The sequence below is a fragment of the Ictidomys tridecemlineatus genome, chromosome 1 (assembly GCF_052094955.1).
Source record: "Ictidomys tridecemlineatus isolate mIctTri1 chromosome 1, mIctTri1.hap1, whole genome shotgun sequence".
Taxonomy (NCBI): domain Eukaryota; kingdom Metazoa; phylum Chordata; class Mammalia; order Rodentia; family Sciuridae; genus Ictidomys; species Ictidomys tridecemlineatus.
Window position 1 is genome coordinate 165996024 of NC_135477.1, and position 26265 is coordinate 166022288.

Below are 26265 nucleotides of genomic sequence, written 5' to 3' on the forward strand. Positions count from 1 at the left end.
GTCACAAATCAGCTGAGAGCCCAAGGCTGCTTTAGGCACCGGGGTTTCAAAACACACCTTCTGCCCTCAAGTTGCTCACAGCCAAGCAGGGGTGCAGGCAAGTAAACAGATCACAGCTATAAGATGTGACAAATGCTAACATCCACAGGTGGAGGGCCCCAGGTGGAAGAGTGTCCCAGGGACCCCTGTGTCAGCTGCAGAAGGAGCTCCTGATAGCAAAGACTCTGTCCTTGACCAAACTTCTTTAGTCCCGCTCTCTGAGCCCTCCTCTCCACTAGGTCTCCACCTTGGCCCTCATTTGCCTTTGGTCTGCCCAGCCCACTCTTAGCAAAGGCTCCAGCTAAATCACCCTCACCCTTTGAGATCCGGTCACCCTTGTTGTCTGATCATATCCCTCCTCCCTTATCCTTGATGTCTAAGCCCTTGACCTGCCATTAGCAGGAGTTTCCTTATACTGATATCTTCTCTTAGTAATTTTCCATCCATTCACCTCTCGCTCTGCTCCTTGGCTATAAATCCCCGGCTGTCTTTGTTGTACTGGGAGTTGAGTCTGATCTTTCTTCCCTATTACCACAGCCCTGTGGCAATAGCTTTGAGAAGAGTCTTTTTTTACTGCTTTAACGAGTGTCAGAATTTAATTTTTTTTTTTCTTTAACACTGGCCAGGGGAGAAGATGTGCAGAGACCCAAAGGGAGAAAAGAATATGACCAGGCCCATTGAGGATGAATGACTCAGAGGTTTTAATGAGATGGCCAGAAATCAATCAGGGAGGTGGGCCTGGGGAAGCCAATGGGGGGCTCTGTGAGGCTGTCTGAGAGTTTGGGGTTTCTCCTGAAGGCAGTGGGGTGTGGTGGGAAGTTTTAAGTGGAAGAATGACAATTAGCATTTTTATTCTAGAAAGATCTTTCTGGAAGGCTGCCTGGGGGTGAGTAGATTGAGGGGGCCAAGCCTGAAGCCTGAGAGATCAGGGAGGAGATGGCTCTCCCCACAGCAAGAGGTGGAGGAGGAACTGGAGAAGGAAGGAGGCATCTTTGAGATCCATTCAGAGAGGGGCCACACATCAGGATCACCTGAGGATCTTTTTAAACAGACTCTTTCCCAGGCCCCCATCAGAAGCCCTGGATGAGGAACACACACATCTGTGTGTCTGAACAGCTTCCCTGGTCAGAGAGCAGCAGCCAGAGCTGATGATCACCCAGGTAGAAGATGAACAACAAGGCTCGGTGACCTTGACAGAGGAGGGCAAGAGCAGGGGAGAGGAAGGAGAGTGTGTGTTGGGGGCAGGGAGTGTCCCCCAGAGTCCAGGTGAGTCATCAGGAATCCCACCAGTGCATTTTCAGGTGACACAGGAGACTGGACTTGGAGGTCAGGGATGGAAAGCTTCACAGATTTTTTTTTTTTCCCCCTAGGTTCAAGGGAGATTCTGGGATTCGAGGAGACTAAACCTCACATAAATGAATCATTTGATTAAAAGGTTTCACCAAGACCCGTTCATTCACTTCTTCCTTTATTCCAGATGTTTACCATGTGCTGGGTATTGTACTAGGTGCTAGGGACACAGTGGTGATCAAAATCAGAAATGGTCCCTGTCCTCCTGGGGATTATAGTCCTAATGGGCGAGGTCAGCTTTATGCAAATAATGACTCTAATAAATGTAAAACTTCAACTGTGCCCATTTAGTAAGGGATATGACTTACCTTGGTGGGGGCGCAGATTCTGAAAGTCTTCCCTAGGAGTGTCACCTGACCTCAGGTGCAAAAGATGAGTAAGAATTACCTAGAAGAGCAGGAACTAAAATAGTGAAGGATGGTACAGGCAGCAGAACAGCGTGCACAGGGACCCTACAGTAGGTGGCCCAGGGAGAAGTTACATGGGCCCAGGGAGAAGCCTATCCAAGTGGCACCCCTGTCAAAAGCCCACTTTGGAACCTGTGCTAGCACAATACCCCAGGTGTCTCACAAAGGGGAAGATGGCTGTAGATCTGCATGGTGTGAGCTCCCTGGTGGCTCCCGAGCAAGCTGGAGGGACAGGCCCAGGTGTGAGAGCAGAAATGACCTTGCCTCAAGGTCATTCTACACATCCGGCTCTCTCTCTCCACTGGGGGAAGTGCTTCCTGACAGCTGCTCTGAAGCGATTCTCCTTCAATTTCCATTTTATAGCTTCTTGTTCCCTCCTCAGCGGGAGGCTGTGTCTCTGAAGAAGTCAGGCTGACATTGCAGACTGCAATTGCCATGCCTTCCAGCTGCCTGAGATTTCTGGTCATCTCTCCCCTTGGGTGCCAAGTTGCTCCGCCTTTGCTCTATAAAACGGATATTTATCAAGCACCTACTGTGTGACTGGCATGAAGCTGGGTGCTATGGTGGATGGGAAAGGATAACCAGGAAACTTGAGATGTCCTTTCCACGATCTAACTCATGGGGGACCCCACACAACCAATCAATAAGTGTCTGTAGAGTAGAAACAAAGAATTGAGGTTTGAGTGAATTATTTAAAGCCCCAAAGATACACACAACAGAAGGCTACTTTGCCATGTGTCTATAAAATTGGTGGGCAGAAAGCAGGGGGATTAAGGGAGATAAATCCTCATCAGGCATACTAAGAAGTCAATAGATAATGTTGAGAGTTTATAAATCAAGGAGCAGAAGTAATAAATCTTTGACAGAAACCACCAGAGTGTAATGATTAAGAGCACTCGGGGGTCTGGAATCAGACCTCCCTGTGCTGAAATCTCATGTCTGTTACTCGTCAGCGGTGTGACCTTGGACGGATCACTGAAATTTCCCCAGCCCAACATGGCAGCGGTACCTAGCTCATGGATCCTCAAGGAAGCAATGCACATTGCTTAGCACAGGGCTTGGCACACGACACGGGCACTCAATAAACATTAGCTGAGGTCAAAACAAAACAGTTAAAAATTAATAGTCTCAGGACCAGGACATGGGGAGAGGGAGTCGTATTTTTATGATAAACTGAATTATTTAATTTCATAACCATATGCATGTATTGCATTACTAAAAATAAAAAATTTAAAACATATGTACAAATCGAGGGATTGGAAAACTAGACATTGAATGTGCTCTTGGCTTGAGCCTCCTTCCTGCTCCCTCCAGAGCCCTGCCCTCTTTTCTGCCCCATCTCTGCCTTTGGTTTCCCACCTCCACTCTGCTGCCTTGCTCTGTCTGGTCACCCACTCTTAACTGTTCTCAGTAGGTCCTGGTGTCTATGAGTCATTTAGCTCCTAGGGCCCCGGGGCCTGATGCCATGCTTCATGGCACCTAGGCCAAATGCCAGGCACATGTCTGGGGTAGAGAGTATGGCAACTGAGCCTGGAGGATGTGGCATCTGCCATGGGGACAGTGATCCCAGGGGGTTCCTGGAAATGCCCATATTCCTCCTGGGGCTCCTCGTTTCCTCAGGTGAATGGCTGCTCACTACCTGAGAGTCCTAGGGTTCAGGTCACCAAGGCTCCTCCTGGTCTCTGAGCTACCAGGTTATATGCTTCTAACATGTCACTTCCCTCCCTCTTATGAGCCTTAATTTCTTCTTCAATAAAATAAGTCGTTTGTTCTAAAAGTTCCTGTTTTAGTCAGCTTTTTCGCTGCTGCGATTGAAAGACCCGACCAGAACGATTTTAGGGGAGGAAAAGTTTATTTAGGGGCTCACAGTTTCAGAGGTCTCAGTCCATGGACAGCAGGCTCCATTCCTTGGGGCTCCAGGTGAGGCAGGACATCATGGTGGAAGAGTGTGGCAGAGGGAAACAGTTCACATGAGGATGAGAAAGCAGAGATTCCACTGGCCAGATATAAATAGGTCCCCAAAGCCACGCCCAATTCCCACCTCCTCCAGCCACACCCTACCACTTCAGTTACCACTCAGTTAATCCCTATCAAGGCACTAAATCACTGATTGGGTTAAGATTCTTACTACCCAATCATCTCTCCTCTGAACCTTCTTGCGTTGTCTCACACGAGAGCTTTGTGGGGACACCTCACATGCAAACCATAACAGTTCCTGCTACTTCTTCCTCAATCTTTGCCAGTCTAGGAAAGTTGAATACTTGTCTTCTGGTCTAAGAAATAACAATGCATGTACAACTCATATAGAGACCCCCCCCACCTCACACACACACATACCTCTGGCCCAGATGTGCTCTTAATCCACCACCTCTTTGGCATTTGATGGTTTTAACTATCCAGCATCCATCCATCCATCCATCCATCCTTCCTCTAGACCCAGGACTCCAGTTTTCCTATAGGGCTCCCTCTTCCCCACTCTCAGGTCTTAAGAACTCAGATGGAGTTAAGGGGCAAGCAAGTGACCCAGGCCCATTGAATGAGACTTGGTTTGGCATTTTTAGTGAGATTGCTGGGAAAGAGAAATCAGTTTTGCTTGGCACTGCTAGCCCTAAGGATAATTTAAATCTGGAGCAGCCCTGTCATCAGCAGGGAACAGCCTGCCCGAGGGCAAGAACATAAGGAAGAAGCAGAATTGGGAGTTTCTGTGGCTTTAATGACACCCTTTGAACACCTGGAGCTTGCAGTCTCTGAAGGCATCCTTTCCTTAGATTTTTCAATTAACTAAGGCAGTAAATTGCTTTCATTGAAAAAAAAAATTATTACCCATAGCTCTTTTGCGCTGGTTTATCTGTCAGTTTCTGAGGAAGAATTTGTTCTTGAATATTTTTTATCTTTAAGAAATTATTTCCCAAACTCCTTCTTTTGCTTAGGAAACTCCTATTCATCCTCTGGAATGAGCCCAAACATCACCTCCTGTGACCTCTTCCATGCCACTCTTAGCAGTATCAGAAGTCCCTTCCTCTGGGCTCTCATGGCCCCTGGAAAACACTGCAATAAAATACTCAGTGCATTGCGTCAAGTTTTGTCTGCTCTGATACTTCTGTTTAAATGATGCTTGGGCTTGAACCCGGGGTGCCTAGAATGAGAAGCCCGGCAGACTTTGTGCTTGACGAACAAGGGAATGAGAGAGTAATAACCAGAATCCTTCTGCTGTGGCTGTATCCCACTTTTTGTTGTTGTTTTTGTTACTCCAAAGAAACAGGAACCAATTTGTCACTCTGCTGTATGTGGATTAGTCACAGTGCAATCCACTACGGGGTGTGTGATGTAGGCGTTGAGCTGAGTGATGCTGAAAACAATTCCACTTTTGATGCTGAACCCTCTCTTGCTACCTGTCCCTTTTGTACTTACTCCGGAGGCTGCATGCTACCATGGATGGGGAGTCAGGAGAACTGGGTTTTAGTTCCCATTCAGTTTCCTCTGTTAAATTTGTGGAGTCTCTTCGTCACAAGAGAGTGGACTATATCAGTAAGAGACGTCTAAAATCTATAGGCCTATGATAACCATTCAGTCCCACTGACCAGTTACCACTCAGCTCCAACTTGAATGGCCATACAGGAAAATAGGCCCAGTGTTGCTCAGATTTTGAAAAAAAAAAATGGATTTTTGTTGTTATTGTTCATTCAGCTTCATCTCTGGAGAAAAGAATGGGGGTAATCACTCTGTATGGATACAGAGTAATCGTTTTACTACATAAAAGCAAGGTGCAGTCCCCTGGGTGAGCTCTGTAGCTGAGGAGATGTGTCAGCAAAGCTCTTACTCTGTGTATATGCATGTGTGTACTTGTATGCATGTCAGTAAGTGGCAGGGCCCTGCTTCAGGTACAAATAGCACTGCTCAGACAATCATTGGCAAATCCAGTGTCTTCCTAGGAGAACAACCTAGGGGAGTCACAATAGTGGAACTTGGCTGAATGTTGGACTAGGATTCCAACAGCACTGGGTTCTAACTCAATGTTTTGTCTAACAGCCAAGAGGCTCTTTCTCCTTCCTCCTACCTAAGACAACTGTTTTTCCTGTATTCATTTTTTTTAAAAGAGAGAGAGAGACAGAGAGAATTTTTTAATATTTATTTTTTAGTTTTCGGTGGACACCTTTTTTTTTTTAATGTGGTGCTGAGGATGGAACCCAGCACCCCATGCATGCCAGACGAGCACGTTACCGCTTGAGCCACATCCCCAGCCCCTTCCTGCATTAATTTTTACAATGTCTTTTCCACTGCCACATGGTAAGCCCTGTGACTGTTATTTATCATTTTCCCACTACTGAATGCCTAGCATCTCCCATAGTTTCTGGCACATGATAGGTGCATTAATAAATATCAGTTGAATGAATAACTAAATGAGTCAGTGAGGTGATGTACATAAAGGACTTAGCACACAGTGTCTAGGCATGGTTCAGTTTCCTCTTTCGGAAAATGGAAATAATAATAGAACCTGCCTCATAGGGTTTGGGGGAAGATTAAAGTGCTATCTTCTTTCCTCTGTCATTTGTTTCCAATTTCTGAGAGAGTCTGAGTAGTCCAATTCATCCTTTTGATCCAAGTCAGACAAGTCATGGTCAAGGACCAGCCCATAGATGAGGATGAGGTACTCGGCAAGGTAGGGAATTTAGTCATTTGATGTAGTGTTCTGATCAGGGATTCTTACAGGCATCTGAAATATGTGCTACAGAGCAGGCCTAGAGGCAAAGGGATACATTTAAAATTTATTAGGCAATAAAATCAGCATTATTAGGTAATTGTTTGAATGTGGGAGGTGAGTTGGATTAGAAGCCCGCATGACATCAGGGGTTAGCTCTAGTGACCCAGTGATCTGTCAGCTCCCCTTTCCTCTGTTTTGGGCTGTTCTCTGGGGGCTTCACCCTGGTTGAGTTAGGGTCTCAGGCAGGAAATGAATGGCGCTCTCATGTTGGAAAATTTGAGAAGAAATTATTAGAACACTGTGGGAGGGGAGGAGCGACCACCAAGGACAGTGAAATGCCCTGCTGCCAAGAACAGCGTGTGCTGTCCAGCCCTAGGACTGCAGGTTAAGGGGAGGGGCAGTTTTCAGAACCCAGGGAGACTGTGTCACAGGCTCTGTGGCCCTTAGTGGCAGACACAGTCAGCCGATGGCAGAGTCCCAGTGAGGGAGCTGAGGAGAAACCCTGACTTGGGTCTTCTCCCTGTTCCTAGGTCCTGTCAAGGGCTAAGCTCATCAAGAAAAAGGAGCGTCAAGAAGCCTGTGGATGGGCTGGGGTTGTGGCTCGAGGTAGAGCGCTTTGCCTAACATGTGTGAGGCTCTGGGTTCGAGTGTCAGCCCTGAAAATGAAAGAAAAGAAAGAGAAAGAAAGAAAGAAAGAAAGAAAAAGGAAGGAAGGAAGGAAGGAAGGAAGGAAGGAAGGAAGGAAGGAAGGAAGGAAGATCGATCCATCCGTGAGCAACTAATAAAAATATAGAAGCAGCAGCAACAGCAAGGAACAGAAGCTTCAGGAGAGCAAAGGCAAGACTTTCAGCCGACTCTTCACATCCTATTAGAAAGCTGACCTAGAAGAGGCCACTATTTCCTTCATAAAAACCTCAAGACGAACCCCATTGGTTCAGGTTTGTCTTCTGGAAATCAGGTGCTCACCTCTGGACTAATCACAGAAGCGGAAGGGGATAGAGTGCTCTGATTGGCCAAGCCAACAGTTTAGGGTGGAGTCAACCTCCCATGGAGTACAAATCCTCAAGGAACAGCAGGGTGTTTTTCACTAGCCAGCTATAAAGAGCAGATGTCACCACTCCAATAATGGGGCTCCTGGAGAGGGCTTCTGAGGGGGGCTTGCTGTTCCTGCTGGATGGATAGGGGAGGAAGGACCAGAGTGCATGCATGGATGGGTGAGCCCAGTAGTAAGGAATGGAGCTGCTCCCTTTCCTGGCCTGTTCCCCAACAGGACAAATCTTAATATTCTGTAACTCCACCACTTACTAGGAATTTTTAAACAACAAGTTCAGTCTTCTCATCAGGATTACGGATCCTAGCAAAGACCACCAAGCCCTGCTTTATGAGTTCATTCTTGAATCTGCTGGAAGGTGCCACCTAGTGGAACATCATATGATCTACGACTTAGAAACCTTAGCCCGGTTTTGGAGACCAGAAAGCCTATGAACAGTGATGCTCCTAAATTTGGCTACTGTAAGAAATCACTTGGGATGATTGAGTCTAATAGGTTTTGGATGTGGGGTGAGCATCTAGAGTCTTAAAATATCCCCCAGGTGATTCTAATATGCAACCAAGATTGAGATCCCTGGGTTATAGAGTACCCAACCCCCTTATTTTATAGAGGTGCTCACAAAAGAGAGTCACTCTTTCAAGAGCCTCAGTAACCTAGGAAGAACCCCTTGCTCTGAATCCTACCACCTATCTATTGGTATTTTGTACTGATCTTTTTTCCTTTGTACAAAAACAGAAGTAATTAAACAGGAAGCACTTGCAATTTCCAAGCCCTGATATTTCCACAGCAGTGCCAAGAGGATGGCTCCCTCTACACCTAATATTTGCATCTGACCCTAGTGATTGATGGTCTATTTGAGATGTATCCACCCAGTGACTTTGTATATTTACTCTGTTTGAGATTTGTAGCCTTCTGTTTGCTCTTTCAAAACTTCTCCTGCTTGAGGCATCTCCCACATTCACTGTCTTGACTCAACAGCGATCCTTTATCGTTGGCAGGGTTGGTTGGTTTTATTGGCATCTCATGGTGGAAATGACAAAGTAGACTCCAAGAGGAAAAGAGAGGCAATGCCCTGTCTAGAGGTCATTTCAAATAGACATCCTGCAACCCCTTTATTCTTACTTAATCCAGGAGCTAAAACTGCCACTAAATATAGACACTGGAGAACGTCCAGAGTGGTGCTTCATAACTGGTCCCTCTTTTTCCACCCTATGATGTAAGACCAAGTCCCAGAGTTTTAAAGAAGACCTCAGAGAGCATCTGGTTCAACTGCTTTACTTAATATGACCATATTCTATGTTTAGCTAGATATTTCTAATTCCTGATACTACATGTATACCTTTGTGGACTCATACAAGAAAAACCGGATGCTCAGAGAATTTGGATAACTTTTGAGTTTACACAAGAATTTAGGCTCACTGGATGTGATGGCACATGCCTGTAATCCTAGCAACTCAGGAGGCTGAGGCAGGAGGAGCCCAAGTTTGAGGCCAGTCTTAGCCACTTAGTGAGAGCCTGTCTCTAAAAAATAAAAAGGGTTCAGGATGTGGCTCAGTGGTTAAGCACCCTTGGGTTTAATCTCTGGTAAGTAATAATAAGTACTAGTAGAGTAGTAGTAAAATTAGTAGTTGGGGCAAAGTCTAGACTGATTCAGGCTGACCAGACACAGGTAGGGAAATTTCAGATCCAGAATGCTTCACTTTCTGTACATTGGAAGCTTGAGCCTTGTTAAAGGACCAAGTTGGTAGAGATAGCAATTTGGATTACTGACAGTAGCCTTAGTGAATTTCCTCAATGTAGGAAGAGGGCTGTTGATAGCAGGCGAGGCTGTACATATTTTGGGGCAGGAGTATATGGGACATCTCAGTACCTTCTGCTCAATTTGGCTGTTAACCTAAAATTACTCTAAAATTACTCAATATAGGTTTTAGAGAGGTGAATGCTTTAGTGTTTGATTGATTAATTGGTTCGTTTATTTTCCAAATGTTTGTTGAGCACCTCCTTGTGTCTAGGTACTGTGCTAGGTAGGCATTGAGGGGATAGTGTGGAGTCAAAACCCAGAGAAATAAACATCTAAAAAGATGTTCCATATCATATGTCATCAGTGTAAATCAAAACAATGAGATGTCACTCTGCACTTGCTAGAATGGTCAAAATCTAGAACCCAGACACCAAGTACCAGCAAGGAGTAGGGCAATAGGAATTCTCATTCTTTGCTGATGGAAATGCAAAATGGCACTTTGTATTTTCCACTTTGCAAGACAGTTTGGTTGTTTCTCAAAAAACTATACGCACTCAATAATTGAGCTCCTTGGTATTTACCCAAAGGAGCAAAAACTTATGACCACACACAAACCTGCATGTGGATGTTTATAGCACCTTAATTCATAATTGCCAAAACTTGGAAGCAATCAGTATGGCCTTCAGTCAGTGAGTGGATAAGCTGCGAGACATCTAGACAACAGAATTTTATTCATCCATAAAAGGAAATGAACTACCCAGCCTCAAAAAGATATTGAAGAACTGTAAATGCATATTGCTAAGTGAAAGAAACCAGTCTGCAAAGACTACACACTTTTTGGTAAAAGGCAAACCTATGGAGACAGTAAAAGACCCATGGTTGCCAGGGGTTGGGAGCAGGGAGAGAAGGGGGAGCACAGAGGATTTGGGGGTTGGGAAACCACTCCTTATAATTCTGTAATGGTGGATACTTCATTATACATTGGTCCAAATCCATAGAATATCCAACACCAAAAGTGAACTCCAATGTAGACTACATACTAGGGTGATCATGATGTATCAATGTAAGATCATCAATTTTAACAAGAAGGCTATTCGGTTGAGAGCTGTCGATAGCAGGCAAGGCTGTACATGTTTGGGGGCAGGAGTGTATGGGAAATCTCAGTACCTTCTGCTCAATTTGGCCGTGAACCTAAAATTACTCTAAAAAGTAAAATCTATTACAAACGAATAAAAAAATGCTGAAAGCTACCATGGTCTCTGTCTTCATGGGGCTTACAGCCCAGAGGGAGAGATGGATATCAAGTAATTCTCCACAGCCATAAACATTCTGACCATAAGGAAAGGCAGAACTGGGAGGTCAGACAGCTGAAAGATGGAGTCTGTTTGGGGAGATCAGGCTTCTCTGAGAACACGTCAGTTGAGCTTGGTGATCCCTAAAGAGAGGAGGAGCTAGAAGGCTTTGGGCTTGTAGGAAATACAGAAGTCCAACACCCATGATTTTTTAGGTTTTGCTTTTGGTGTCTCTCACCAGCCTGGAAATCATTCATTAAAGGCATCCTCATTTTGCAGCTGAGAACAGCTAAAGGATTTGGCCAAGATTAAAGGGTATTAGAAGCAGACTATCACAAAGGCCAACCCGCCTGACTTTCTGATCCAGTCTACTTTTATACCCTCTCTGCTCAGAGCTTGGCCAGTCCAGCCTGAGGGTACAGTTCTTGACAAATGGGGTCAGCAACATGGGTCCCTAAGAAAGTCCAGGTGAAGATGTTCAGCAGGAAAAGTTCTTATATACTCATTAGGAAGATTGGGGGACTGCACCTGTCACTTCTCCTCTGACTGAACCTTCCTGTTACTGATGACAAGATGGAACACCAAAGAGTGAGTCATAGAATATATGGCTCATTTTTATAAAACAGGAAGTAAAGATGGGAAGATGGGGAAAGTGAGGAGAGATTCATCATTCATCAAAAACGTATCCATCTCTTTCCATGTTTCAGGGACTAATCTTCCACAATGCAGGGAAATGGCAGGGTACAAGCCGACAGGGAAACTGCCACGTGTGGCTGATAGTCTATTTGGAGATGCTCAGTAATAAGCAAGTGAATAAGCAAATAAATGAGACTGTGGCAAAGAGGGATATGCACTGTGAAGAAAATAGAGCAAGATATAAAATATGGAAGAGTGTGTTTAAAAAGGTCTCTGTGAATAGGTGTCATTTGACTGGGATCTGAAGGATCAGAGACAGCTAGCAATTATTGGGGACGGAGTAGGGGATCTTGGAAAAAAAACAGCTGGCAGACATAACAGCTAACTAAAGGTCTTGGGCTGGAATGAGCACGGTGCCTTCAAGGGCAGGAAGTGTTTGTGGCTGGTTGGTTTGGAGTGAGAAAGAAAGGATAGGAGATGAGATCAGAAAAATGCAGGCCGTAGCAGAGGGTTTTGCCCTCAGCTGAAATCCTGTCTATCCCTTTTCAGAGCTCCTGTTGGTGCTGAGCTTTTATTGTACCCACAGCTAATCATGCTTACATTTGACCAGGATCTACCGTAAGCCCTTTATGCACATTATATCATTTAATGCCACAACAGGCCTAGTAGGAGGGCTTAGTCTGAAAGTAACATTTCTTGTTTAATTTCAATCAGTGCAGATCAGTTTTCCCAGGAAATGGTATTGTCTCTGTGAGTAGGATAAAGCCCCAGGAGCCCTATCCCTGCCTGGTGCATCCCACATTGTAGAAAGTGATCAAAGAGTCCTAGGATTAAAGCTGGGTTCTCAAGCTCAAGTCCCCATTGGGGGCAGACGGGGCTGGTGTGCAGCTTTGATCCACAAGTGACTCTCTAAGACATGAGAAAAAGCTCAAATCCAATTTCCTGCAGAATCCTCTATGGAGCTACAAGATGGGGTGAGAAGGAGAGCCACACAGAATATTTTATCTCCCGTCATGATCTTAATTGCTATATTTCACTCAACCAGTAATTATTGAGCACCAACTGTGTGCCATGCCTTCGAGGGTCCACAATTCAGCATTGTATAGACAACAGGGGCATGAGCTGAAATCTTTGTGCCTTGGCTGCGTTGGCTTAGGAAGAGGGTGAACCTTTCTGCAAATTCCTCTGTCCAGAAAGAGCACGGGCACCCGTTTTCTGATTCACAATAAAGAGAAGTCTGTTCTGACAGAGATAGGAGTAGCATAAAAGATAAGAAAAGCACCAAATTCTTGCTTTCTTGAAGCTTACATTGTAAGGCAGGAGACCCCAAATGAGACGTGCTCTGAAGAAAACTCAAGAAAATGGAGACAATTAGGTTACTAGGCGATATTTTAGATCCGCTGGTCAGGAAGTTCTCTCTGAGGCAGAACCTCTGATTGGGTTCCTGAGAGCATGGAGATAGAACCATGCAAAGGTCTGAAGGGAGTTATTTCCAGAGAAGTGCAGAGCAAGTTTGCAAAGGCCCTAAAGTGATCAGCAGCTGGGTGTGTTTGAGGAATACCACAAGACTACCCTAACTAGAAGGAAAAGAGAAAAGGCAAAAGCTGGAGGTTGGATCAGATCACTTAGATCTTGCAGACTGTAGTAAGTCTAAAGTGAAGGGAAGCCATAGGTGAGCCCAAGCAGGAGGGAGCTTGTGTTTATGAAAGATCACTCTAGACAGCACTGAGCTCTCTGCTCTAGAGGCACATAAAAGAATTTTGCAACATTATCTGATTTTATAAATACTGTGTATCTATTGAAGTATAAAAGATAGAAGACTATTCATTGCAACATTATTCATAATAGCCAAAAGGTGGAAACAACCCAAATGTCCATCAATGGATGAATGGCTAAACAAAATGTGGTATCTACATGCAATGGAATATTATTCAATCTTAAAAAAGAATGACATTCTCATACATGCTACAACAAAAATGAACCTTGAAAATATCAATGAAATAAGCCAGACACACAATGACGAGGATTATATGATTTCACTTATACAAAGTATAAGTAGAATAGTCAAATTCGTAGAGCAAAGGATAATGGCAGTTGCTGGAGGTTTGGGAGGGAGGAATGAGGAGTTGAGTGTTTAATGTGCACAGAATTTTAAGTCCGGAGTGAGGGAAAAGTTGTGGAGATGGACAATGGCAATGATTGTGCAACAATGTGAATGTACTTATGCTGCTCAACTGCATACTTAAAATGGTGAAAATGGTAAAATTTCCATTGTGTGTATTTTGGCACAATAAAATATATATTTTAAAAGCACATGAGGCTAGAATTTAGAAAATAGAAGAGTGGGCATTCTAGAGGTAACAAGTGCAAGGGTTCTGAGGGGAGGCAGGAATGCATTTGCAGAGCTCTGAGGAACAGTAAGGAAGATAAGGACTGAAGCACAATGCGGAGAGTTTGAGGGATAAGGGTTAATCATATGCAGGCTTGTAGGGTCTTATAGTTCTGCCTAGGGAACAGGGGCAAGCTGGAAGCCACTGGAGGAATTTAAACTGAGGAATGATAAAATCTAACCTTTGTCCAAACAGGATCATTCTGGCTGCTGCATTCTTTAATCAAAGCCTCATTTGCAAATGGGTATAAGAAAAGCAACCACACAAACAGTAAGAGTAACCCAGAGTGCACATCAAGCATTTAATACATTGCCTGGGGCTAGGAATTCACTTAAAGATAATCATTACTTTGCTAGAAATCCAAAGAAAGTCCATAGTCCCTGAGGAATTAGGGAATTTTGTGGCACTTCAACTAGACAGGGAGGATGAACAAGATTTCCACTAACAGAAGGAGAGGGCTTTCTGGGTGGAGGGATCTGAGTGATCAACAGCACATGAACAAAAACAAAGCCAGCAACCAGGAAGAGAGAGGGAGAGGTTTGATCAGCCATAGCGGGTCATCAGAGCAGTGTGGACTCCAGAGCCCAGGCGACCCAAGTCTTGACGATTTTGCGACAGATGTCAAGACCAGAGCTGTAATGTCAGAAAACTGAACCCTCATTGTTCAGCCTGTGCTGGAAAAACTGGGAGCAAGAGTCCTCACCATGCTGGTCCAGGGGTGGAGAGGTTGGGCAGGAGAAGCAGAGAATCAAGAGGGAGCACGTGAAGGTGGCAGAGAGGAAGGAAGCCAAGAGTTCTCGGTTTCTCAGCATCTGGGAGGAAGCAGTTAAGTGACAAGTACCAAGCGCCCCAGGGAGGAGCCACAGGCTTCAGGGGTCAGAGTAAGTCTCCCGCTGCAGGGCTGAGACAGCGCCCAGGCAGCCCCTTCAGAGCCCTCACCAGTGATACACACATTACCATGTCTAGTGCGATTACGCGTTTAACGTTCCAGCTCCCAGTCGTCAGGGAACTGCTTTCATTTCCTCCCAGAGCCTGGCACAGTGTCTGAAATACAGGCGGCGCTCGCCGACGGCTTGCTGAGCGGCTGAATGCGATCAGAAACCGACAAGAGGTTTTGGGTAAGGGCACCGTGCGCCGGGCGTCCAGAAACACACGTGGGACTGGAAGCCATTCCAACTCCACGGGGGTTAAAGTTGCTTGAGAAAAAGGTCCTGCAGAGTCCCTCGGGTCACCTCCCCGCCGGTTATCAGAGACAACAGACAGGTGGTGGGCAGATACATCATTCCACAGTGGACAGAGGGCGTTCACACTGAACAGGAGGGTCTCGGAGAGGAAGAAAACCAGGGCCCGCCCATGGATGGATGCTCATGGAGCATAGCTGTGGCTCCATTTCAAGGCGGAAAACACTGAGTCTCGGGGATCAAAGTAGGTCTGCCTGTTTTCGGGACCGTGCCCGGACGACTGGGAAGCCACAGCCCGGAAGACTGCAGATGCCGAGACTCCGGTGGGGCCCCAGCACTATCTGCACGTCCCTCCCCAGGGAGCTCGCAAAGTCTCGGCTGCATTCCGCAACAGCAGTCGTCAAGGCGGGCGCTGGGGTCCCGGGCGCCCCCGAAATCGGGGACCCGCACCCCGCCCACCAGCGCCCAGCCCGCACCACTTAGCGCCCAACTCCCCAACTCCGGGACTTTAGCAAAGCTCCCGCGGGCGGGGCAGCGCCGAGGAGCGGGACGCACCATCGCGGCCCGAGAGGGGGAGGCGGTGCGGCGCCGGACCCCGCCGAGCCGGGGCGGACTGGACCGCGGGCGAGCAGGCCGAGGCCCGCGGGGCGACACTCCCGGCAGCGGATCAGGGACAGGGCGGCGCGTGGGGCGCGGCTCGGCGGGGCGCGAGGACGGCATCGGCGGTGACGATCCCCCCGCGGCGGCGGCACTGTGGCGGCGGCCGGCTCCCCGGCCGGCTAGCGGCGGAAGTGCCGCGGAGTTGGAGCGGGGCCGGCGCCGCGGCCGCGTCTGCTTGCCGAGCTGCTGCCGCCGCCGGGCGGACGGGCGGACGCGCGGAGCTGGGGGCGGCGCAGCGGGGCCGGCGGGTCGCGGCGGGGCTGACCGGCCCCGATGAGGCGGAAGGAGAAGCGGCTCTTGCAGGCGGTGGCGCTGGTGCTGGCGGCCCTGGTCCTCCTGCCCAACGTGGGGCTCTGGGCTCTGTACCGCGAGCGGCAGCCCGACGGCACCCCCGGGGGTTCTGGGGCAGCGGTGGCCCCAGCCGCAGGACAGGTGAGTGCCACCGTGGCCATGAGGTTGGGAGCACCTTCTCCCTAAATTCACTTCTAGCCTGCGGTTCCTTCCTCCACATTCTCCTGTCTGTCTCCCCAAAGGCAGTGCCGAACACTCTACTCTTCCCATTTCTCAGATTGGGAAATTTGAGGCTCCCGGGACAGAGATTTGTCCAAGGTCTCACTCCTGTCAGAGACAGAGCCAGAACTAGAGCCTAGGACCCTTTGTACTTAGTGTGGGCTCAGTTTGTTATACTTGCCCCCTCCTTTCTGTCGCTGTCCGCTATTCCTTGACCTTTTTCCAGCATTCTTTTTCTTAGAGTAGCCTACCTGCATCCCTGTATCCCAAGATGATTCCTTCTGCAGATGAGGATGGAGATGCTGGTCCTTCTATAAGATGTCCAAATCTCTTCTCTCTCTCCTCGTCCCCCACCGCCACCTGCTGATCCTGGTGTTTCTACCAGGATTCATCCCTTCTTATTGTGCCATCTGCACAGGGACACTTGGGCCTCCCGACTCTCCTCATTTGTTTGTCTCCCTCTCAACCTATTAATTTTTCAGGTCCTGTACATTTTGGGGGGATGCAAAGATCATGCTATGCTCCCTGGACATGGGAGTGAGTTCATTGGTCCTTAAGGAACTTTCCACCTTTGACCCTCTGGTGGTCCAAAAGGTGGATTCTGCCGTGGAAGGACCTCCAAAATGTCCCAGAAGCTATTGATGCCCATTGCCCTGAGGTTAGAACTCCAGATGCTGACCATGTCTCTTCTGAAATAATTAGATGTGGCGTTTCTTGCAGCCAAAACTGGAATCTTGATTTCTGCTTCTTTTGAGCTCACCCATGTACCTTCCTGTGTGTTTGCGTGTGTGTGTGCTTGTATATGTGTGCTGTGTGCATGAGTACATACATTGAGACTAGCAGCTTCCTGATAGAGAAGCTCTGTCACATCACTCCAACCCTACCAGCTCCTGGCAAGCATATTCATGCTTCAACTCTTTCATACAGTGGGACTTCTCAGATTTTCTTATGGAATTTCTCTGATCCCAAGGGAAGTGGTAAGCTGTGCATCAGGGTCAGTCTTGACTGATTGTTGGCTGCCCTCCAGGGAAGAGGATGACTTTTTGAGGTTGATGGTTCTCCTTTCTCTTCCCAGTATCAGGCTGCTTTCTGGGCATTCTGGCATCTTGAGCACAGAGGGCTCTGTGCTACAGGGCTCATCAACTTAAGCTCAGCCTGTCACTCTGGTAATTGTTACAAACCATCCCAGAGGGTCTGGTTGATTTTTCTGGTAGATGTTACTGTTTAGAAACTAAGGGCCTAATTCTTTTCCTAAAATCTGTTTCAAACCCTGTTAGCCAACTTGGACCTCTGTCCCTTAAATTCTGCATCTGTATGAGTTTTTCTTTCATGAAATCTCCTTCTTCTGTCCCTACCTGAATAAGCATCAGAGTCAGGAGGCCAAAGTTTTAGCCTCAGCTCTACCATTAACTTGCTATCAGTCTCCCTCTCTGAGCCTTATCTTCTTCATCTGTAAAATGTAATCATTGGTCCAGTACCCGCATTCTGTGGTACAGTCAGTGAATCAGTGAGGAGTGCAGTGGGTCACTTCTTTTCCTTTTCCCAAGATAGGAGCCCCTTGTAACATTCCTTACTTCGGGGAGCTCCCTATGGACAGAGGTCTAGGCCAAGGGGGAGTGTTCTGCTCAAGTGCAGACTCTCCTTTGGAAGAGCTGTAGCCACTTGTAAAATAGATCTTGACATTCTGTCTCTGCCTGGAGAAAGCCCTTATATTTCATTTGCTGAAGATGCCAGAGTTGTCCTGATTTTTATTTCCTACACACCCAGATGTGTAGAGAGAAGGTCAAGGTTAACTGCCAGTTTGGCCTGAGCTTTCAAAGTAAATTACTCACTTGTGCAAGAGGCTGTTGATGGAGTAAGGCAACCTTTTGGGAGGAGGAAGAGGGGAGCAACAGCTGGATGCTGCTCGGAGTCCCTAACTGAAAAAAGCAGATAGGCTCATCTGGGCAGATCCATGACTTGTTCATTTCTTTTTCCCTGGACTAGCCTGAAGAGGAGGAGGAGGAGGTGGTGAAGGGGTTTGGTATGTGTGGGAGGGGTTTGCCAGCCGATTGTCCTTGCTTTGAAGAACATTTCTTTGCTTCCATCGAGCAGCAGAAGGGAGCTGTTTCCCCAATCATAAGTTCTCTAGGTGCTCCAGGATTCAGCATTCATCTGCTGCCTTTCAGGAACACCCTGCCAAATTTCCACACAGCCCTTTTTGTTTCATTCTCCCGCAGATGCAGAGCTCTGGGCTTGGCCCCCAGTCCCCTGTTAGAATGTCAGCTGGCCTTGGGGGAAGAAGCCGACTTCTCCCAGTGGTGCTGTTCCTGCCCTCATCCCAGTGTCCTGGAACATGCACGTAACACATTAGGCTGTTGTCTGGGGAATCTGGTATCTTGAGCACACACGGAGCTTTTTCGACAGGCCTGACCAGTTCTGAGCTCAGCCTGTCACTCTTATAATTGTGGAGAACCATCCCAGAGCACTTCGTTGATCTTTCTGGTCAAAACAGTTGCAGAGGCTCTGGCGGGAAGTCTGACGGATTTTATCCAAATGAAAAATAGGTTCCTTGTGGGTTTGAGGGAAGTTTCTTTAAGGGTAAACTATCCTCTAACTTTTTGATTTCACCACTGGATTGTAGAATTGTTTCAAATTAAGAGCATTTGTCATCTGCTAGAATGTAAGTCTACATAATTGCCACACTAGCTCATCCTGTGTAGGGCATCTGATTTATAGGGATACATAATGCTTCTAGGATTTCAGCACTCCTTTGGTCAGACAATTGGTGTCTTGGAAAGCTACAAAACCCAGCAAGAAAACCCAGTCTTGATGCCATCTTTCTTTTAATTTGGTGTCTTCTTCTTCCTGGCCCCAATCTGCCTAACATCTTGGTTTAATTCTAGAGTCTGTTTCGGATTCCTGGCTGGGGAACTGGTTATTAAAAAACCGTGTTAGGAAATTTGATGCAGTCTCTCCCCTCTTCTGAGCCCTAATCCCTGGTGAGAAATGACTTCATTGGATAACAGCATCTGTGGAATAGAAATTGGTGGGATAATGGAATACCAATAACTTTAATTTTCAAGTATCAGGAGTTTTTCTTACTGTGTCAGAGCTGAACTTTATTCTTAGAATATCCAGAAATCAATACTTTCTTTCCCTATTTTGTTCAGTCTTTCTGGTAGCAAAACCTTGCCCATCAGAAAGTTAAGGACCAAGGAAATGTAGCTTGGAATGATTTCTTTAATTTTCCACAGAGGGACTGGTGTCCTCTAGGTTGCTAATCACTTCTCTGTCTGCTTGCCCAGGTGAAATTTGATGCCACTAGGGAAGGGCTGTTGATTTACCAGAGCTAATCTACCTCCCGCATTCTTCCTCTCCTGGGAGCTGAGGAAGGCCTGGGAAGAGAGGCCTGGTTTCTGATTCCTTCTTCTGCCCTAAACTCACTGTGTAACCTCAGGAAAATGGTTTAACCTCTCTGGGCCTTGGATTCCTTATTTGTGAAGTGAGTTTAGACTCTGAAGGGGGAAAGGCAAATGCGTATGTATCATAATGGTGCTTCTCCTTCCATGGCCAGGGCAGACATTGCTAATCAATCTTTTTTTCCCAGGAAACCCAGACTTGGTCTCAGACTGTTTAACACTGCCACTTAAGTGGAGTTAATGACATTGAAATTCACTTGTGATGTAAGGAACAGATACTTTGTTAAGGATTTTCTAATTCTAACAACCTGGGGTTCTGTGGGTTTGGAAGTGATGAGGCCTCAATTTAAGGATTTGTTCATATTCTGAAGGCTTCTCTCGGGTTGTCATCCAAAGATGTTCAGTTTTTAATCTGTGGGCTTCAGTGACATGATAACAGATAAAGGAATAAAGACAGAAAAAGCAAAGGCCCATTTAAAAGATTACCATCCAGCTTCCTAATTGTACCTTGTCTGCAGTCAGCTCTTTACAGAGATGGCGTCAGGGTCTCATCTGGGTATAAAACACCTCCAGGCAAACTTGGCAGTTAGAAGCATGTCCTGCGGCAGCTAAATGCTCCCAATGGTGTGTACAGTGGCTTCTGTATTTTGCATATATCTGACCCTCTGCCGCTCATGAATGTGTCAGAGCAAGTAAAGGAAGGACTTGCATAAGAGTCTTGCTTCTCCTGAGCCCACTGTTCTTATGCCTCTGGAGTGGGGAAAGGACGTAGCCCACACATGTCTGAGCTCCTTTGGACAAGAGATACATCCTGGCCTGGCCTTGTGCCCTGGAAATGAACTCTTCTGGCACATAGCATGAAGTATTGCCCTCGGAGGGCAGTCAGGAGGTGTTTGCTGGACAATTGAAACGTGTTAGAGCAGGCAGGGGGCTTCAGAGATCATTAGTGCAACCCCTCATTTTATATGTATGAAAACCAAGGCCCAGAAGAAGAGAAACCATGTAAACAAGTTCCCAGAACAGAAACCATGTAAACAGTGCCCCCAGAATACAGCGCTCTGAGTTCTCACTGGAGCTCACCATGAAGATTTTCTTCCCTCCCTATTCCAATATCTGAACCTTTTCTATCCTTATTTCCCTCATGAGCCAAGATTATCATGCCAAGTTTTGAAGGCCAGTACTTAATGAGACCAATTATCTGCTGGAACTTACCTGGCTTCTTTGCAGATCCATTTTTTGTAAAGTTACTTCCCAAATGTTTTATACTTTAAAGTAAGTAAAATGGATTAAACTTTAAGGCAGCACAGGGATCCAGCAGGGTAGTAGAAGAATTAAACGTGTGCGAGGCATGTGGTGCTATTACTGCTATTGATGACACACGGAGCTAACTGAGCCTAAGAGCCAGCTCAGATTCGGTATCAGTTGCAAGTAACACAATTAATTAAGCAGGCTGACTCAAGTAAGTTAGAGGATAGACGGGTTCCTGTGACTTCCATGGAGTTCAGGCACGGTGAAATATTGTGTATTGTCAGAGCTTGGCTCCTTTTCTTTCATGTCTCTTGATTTTGACTGTCTCTGTATGTTAGCTTTGTCTGAGCCCCTGTGGTAGCAAAATGTGATAGCAGCTCTTTCCAATTTCATATCCATACTTAGATCCTAGAGGACAGAGTCTGTCTCCTCTGGTTGCTTCCATAGAAGAGAGAAAAAATGTCTTTCCTTTAAGCTCTAGCAAGATCTTCTTAGGTCTTGTTGGGCCAGTGTGGATCTAGTGTGCATAGAACCATTCACATCCACCTGTCTGGAGGAAGGGCTGTGTTGGTTGACTCAGAACACCTTGAGTTGGAGTGGGGCAGGCCACCCAGATCATAGAGAGAGAAACTCTCTAGAGGAGACTCCGGGGGCTCTGTGGGGAGGACGAGGAAGACTCTCCAGAAGAGGGAGTGGATGTCTACTTTGGAGTAGTCATTCCCTGGGAATCAGACTTGGTAACAGAAAACCTGTTTGCCACCCTGGACTCATTGTTGATCCCCAAACCTGCTCTGCCACCCCTGGGCTGAGATGCCCGCTGTGTGAACCCTGTGGTGCTGGAGCTTGCTGACCCACCGTGAAGGGTGGTGACTAAGAGCAGGTGATCTTAGGGGTTTGGCCACTGCCTGCCTTTCCCCACACGGGGCTGCCTTCCCCATACACACAGAAAGATAATTCATTGAAAATTTCTCTCAAGCTAAAAAAAGAACTTCTGTGTCTTCAGCTTTGACTTTTTTCTGCTTGGCCCTCTTAGCTGGAGGAGGTGGAGTGTTCATGCTGTGGAAGCCAGAGGAAGCTAAACAATTCCCCGGCTGCGGTGGGTGGGTGTGTGTTTACGCGTGTGTCGCCTTCTCTCCATGTGTCTCACTCCTCTTCTTATCTTGCTGTGGTTCTTGTTTGCTGCCCTCTGCTGAGTGCTGATAGGAGAGGGAAGGGGAAGAAGCAGGCCCGCCTTCTCTCCCTTTAGGTTCCTAGGGCATTCTGAGCTCCCAGTGCCATCTCTCCTTTGGCCTTCCTGGTGAGGAAAGCCCCAGCGTAAAATGATGTAAATACAAAGAATGATCTGGCCGTGGATGGCGAGGAGGTGACGATGTTGGTAGTAATACTAGTGTTTCCCACTCACTCAGCACTTACTCTGCAGAGCTTGTGACCCTCCCATCTTGTTAATACCCGTGGTTGGAAACAGGAAAAAAATGAGGGAGCAGAGATCTCGGAGATGCAGGTGGTTTATGCACAGCACTGGGGGGCTGGCTTAGCACCTTGAGTCTCAGGCCCAGCACAAGTCCTTAATCACTCTGTTCCTCCATATCTGATAGGACAAGAGACCTGTCCCTCACCCCCTCCCCTCCACCCACTCCTCAAGACTTCTAGGGGAGCTTGGATGTTTGAGCAGAGGGCAGAGGCTTTTGCCCTAAGACTGACCCTCTTCAGTGGCATGAGTCACTTTGCTCAAGGCCTCCTGAGTCCCCACTGGCAAAGCAACTCACCCTCCCCCCCAGTTAGTTGGAGATAGGATGTGGCAGTGTGTAGGGCTCAGCTTTGGAGCTACACTGCCTGATTCCGGAGCATGTCACTTGACCTCTGTCTGAAGTTCTCAGTCTGTAAAATGGGACCCATCTTAACTCTTTGGGGTTTCTTTTGAGGATAAATGAGTCGTTGTGGGCAAAACCCAGAGCATGACACTTGGTAGGAACAAGAGCTGTGTGAGCCAGGCTGCAGGGCTGCTGTGTCTGGCTTATAGGGAGGACTCTTCTTGGCTTCCCGTGGCTGGGACGGGGAGGGCTGTGTACTGTGTCTAGAAGGTGAACTCTCTGAGGTTAAGTGCTTGGCAAGGCTCGGGGTTCAGAAGCAGAAGGAGCCAGGTGTGTGCCTCGCAGACAGGGAGGAGCCCGTGCCTGCAGAGGCTTCTCTTTCTACCCTGCTCCTGACTCTTTGGTACCTGAACCAGTCGTTGGGGGCACTTTCTGCTTCCTGCCCTAGGAGACGACCCCAAACCTCGGCATCCTCTAGATTCAGCTCACAGCCTGCCGCCTCCAGGAAGTCCCTCACTCTAGCTGGCCTTAGTTCTTTTGAGCCTCAGTTTTTCTCATCTCCCTACTTAGTTCAGAGGCCCCTCCAGGTAGACCCCTAATGCCCTTCCTCCCTGCTGCCCTTTGCCAGCCCTGATGCGTCCCTCCTGGGCAGCCTCGGTAACTGTTCTCTCTGCTGGCCAAAGCCCTTCATATAAACCTGTCATGTAGCACAGTAATTATTTTTAACCTTTGCTTCCTGAAGACAGGAACTGACCTCTGCCTCAGTCACTCTTATTTGCCTACATATTAGCTGAAAGTTGGAGAGAGGGAGGAAGTCGTGATGTGGTTGGTACTAAATAACTGCCGGTGGAGGGCAAGGAGCTTCCCCTTAAAGATTTGTTCTTCTTGAGCTTCAGGGTGCTTCAGAATCCCCAGGGAGCCTGTTAACGATGGAGAATCCAGAGCCCACATCAAGCAACATGATTGGGCTGGTCTGGATCACACACTTAACAAACCCTGTTGTGGGCCAAGGATCATATAGTTAACAAATTTGGTTGAGGGTCCAACAGAGAATGCTCTTCTTTCTGCTCACATCCCAGGAGACAGACCTCTTGTTCCCCAGGCGCCCTCTGCACTGTCCCCAGGAGTGCTTTGGGAGTGCTGCCTCTGTTAGTGGGAAGCACCTTTATCTGCAGCTTCCTTTGTTGCCAATCAGCACGTGCAGGGGAGCTGTGCGGTACCTATTAATGGTGGCATGTATTAGATGCCAGCAGGTCAGACTGAGTCTGGCATCCAGACTGGGCGGAGCACTTTGGAATCCCTCTGCTGTGGGCTGTGTGGCCTGGCTGGGACTCTAGAGCTTAAGATTTCTTCTCATGCCCTTCTGGGGTACAGGGCTCTGCCTTCCTGCCATGGAGGCAAGTGTGAGGCACCTGTTAGCAGATGAGGGGCTGAAGTGGGGGCCTCCTGGCAAGAGGTGGCATTACAGAACCCTGTGAACTTCTCCCTGGAGCTGGTGAGAGCAAAAGGGAGAGCGTGGCATTGAGACACATGCCCAGCTCTGCCAGTCGATAGCTCTATGCTAGGACTCTGGGGCTTCAGGTTCCTTCCCCTACAATGAGCACAGTTTCCACTAATTTGTAGTGTCCTGGTGATTATTAAATTAAAGATAAAATGAAGGAGGTGTGAAGAGGTGAAGTGGCATATCCAGGGCTTCAGAGCTAGGAGGTGGTGGGAAAGACTCTATCCCTGCCCAGAAGCTTCCTTCTGCCACCTCCAGCAGCTGCTGACTATGTGAGATCATGCAGTCTCATCAGGCCCCAAGTCAGCCCCCCTCCCTGGGACGAGATCATCGCTAAGGACCTCATAAACCTGGGTCTTGGCTCTCGCTGGCTCTGAAAAACTCTGCTTTAGCCACATGCCTGGGCAGTAGTGCCAGGGCAGGGATTACAGCTGGTCCCCACGTGCCGCCTGGGAGCCACATGCAGGCAGTCTCCCAAGAGCCCAATTCGGCAGGGTTGTGTGTGTGGGTCTCCCCTGTGAGTCACAAATATCAGCCTCTTCTGAGAGCCACTGCTGAGCATCAGGAACAGCAAGAGCTTCTGGAGGAAGGGGTATTCTTCAGGGAACAGGTTGGAAACATCTGGCAGGGGCGTGTGTGAGAAAATGACTTCCTGCTGCTGAAGCACATTGTATGTTCTCAACTGAAAACTGTTATTTTTTGCATGTTTCCTCCTGAGTATTGATCAGAGTTAGCGGCTGACAGTTAAAATGTGTATGTGTGTCTGTGTCTATTTGTGAAATAACCAGTTTCTAAATTTGGCACCCAACTTGAGCAAAAAGTTAACGATTCTGTTTTTAGAGAAGCAGAGTCTGTGGTTTGGATTCCTGGTTATTTTTTGGAAATAAAGCCTAATGGTTTTTGTTTTTGTTTTTGTTTATTTATTTGGCCTTTATAAAAAAAACAACCTTATACTGGTTTGTATGTATCCCAGAGATATATCTTGAATGGTTCAGCCAGTGTTGGTCCATAGATGGCTGATGTCTTTACTTTTGCCACTACCCAAATATTGAAATATTTCATATTTTTAGGGAAAAATTCTTATTTGGGGTGGGGGATATGCAAAATAAAACAGTCTACAGCTGGACCCAGGTTCCACTATCATAAGAATCTGCTGGGTCTGGGAAGTAGTTGCCCGCTCTAGATTGGCCCAGCTCTGCAGTTGGTCTCACACCTGGGTGTTCCCCCCTTTCACATACTTAGACTGGCCTCGGGAGACTTGAGTGTGGAGCCCTGCTTCACAGTCTGCAAGCTTCTTTTGGCTCTCTTGTCTTCTAGGGGAAGCAAGGCAGAGCCTACGGTCTCTACTCTATAGATGTGGAGACTAAGGTTCAAAGTGCATAAATGACACAACTAGTCACAGAACCAGTATGTTGAGACTAAGCCCCCTCTCTCTAAGACCAATGAACTTTTCAGAAAGAAAATAAAGATTACTTGGAAATATAAAATATATTATCCTTGGGCTCTTGAACTTCCTCACTTAAGTTTATATTCAGATGGGTCCTTCTCTATCATGGCCCAAGAAACCATTTATTTTGCTTCTTTCTGTCTCCAGGCACCTGATTCCCACCCACCACTCTCCTCATGGTACTGGGAATTGAATGCAGAAGTGCTCTACCACTAAACTACATCCCAGTATTTTTTTTTTTTTCATTTAATTTTGAGACAGGGTCACACTAAATTGCTGAGGCTGGCTTCGAACTTGTGATCCTCCTGTCTCATCCTCCCCAGTTGCTGGAATTATAGGTGTGTACCATGGTGCCTGCCTTAGGCATCTGAATTTAAGGTCCACCCTCAATAATAAAGCTTATTCCAGCTGTGTCTGGGGCTGCTGTAGATTTGCCGGGAGTGATATGGATACAGAGCCTACTTTGTTTTCTTCCTTGTGCTTTCTGGCATGTCAGGAGACTCCAGAATATGGATGCCTGTGACTGGAAGAGTGTTAGGATCCTTCAAAGTAAGGGGGAAGCTGCTTTCCCAGTTGAAATGGCTCATGTTATGTGTTCCCTTGACATCCAGGACATTTCTGGAAAACAGTGCCTGTGTGAGGGCAGTACCGATGCACACAGTCATTTGTGTCTCTGAGTACAGGGCCTTCAGCCAGGGTGTGGGAGCTGCAACTCTAGCCAATATCCAGGAACCTTCTCTGAGAGGTCCCAGGAGTCTCCCTGTCCTGCAGTGGGCATGGATGTGAGGCATAGCTGGGTATGGGAGTCCTGGACTTTGGGTTGGCTCCTCAGCAGCAACTGCAGTGATCACTTATTTAGTGAGCTCGTACTGCCTGCCATGTTCTGTGCCCCTCTCAT

The 26265-nt window shown here is 47.2% G+C and overlaps 1 protein-coding gene and 1 long non-coding RNA gene across 5 annotated transcripts in view; one reads left to right on the top strand and one right to left on the bottom strand.

Annotated features, from left to right (window-relative positions):
* Positions 1-15555, bottom strand: part of LOC144378053 (uncharacterized) — a 36592-nt gene extending 21037 nt beyond the window's left edge. Inside the window, exon 1 of one of the 2 annotated variants that reach the window (XR_013439550.1) lies at positions 14566-15555. This is a non-coding gene — a long non-coding RNA (uncharacterized LOC144378053). The remainder of the gene's footprint in view (positions 1-14565) is intronic. The other variant, XR_013439551.1, reaches the window with a different exon arrangement.
* Positions 15556-15605: 50 nt separating this feature from the next.
* Positions 15606-26265, top strand: part of Galnt10 (polypeptide N-acetylgalactosaminyltransferase 10) — a 238707-nt gene continuing 228047 nt past the window's right edge. Inside the window, exon 1 of one of the 3 annotated variants that reach the window (XM_078051408.1) lies at positions 15606-15881. In XM_078051408.1, coding sequence (XP_077907534.1) covers positions 15723-15881 — 159 coding nt within the window. In that variant the 5' untranslated portion in view covers positions 15606-15722. The remainder of the gene's footprint in view (positions 15882-26265) is intronic. The other 2 variants (XM_078051395.1, XM_078051402.1) reach the window with 2 other exon arrangements.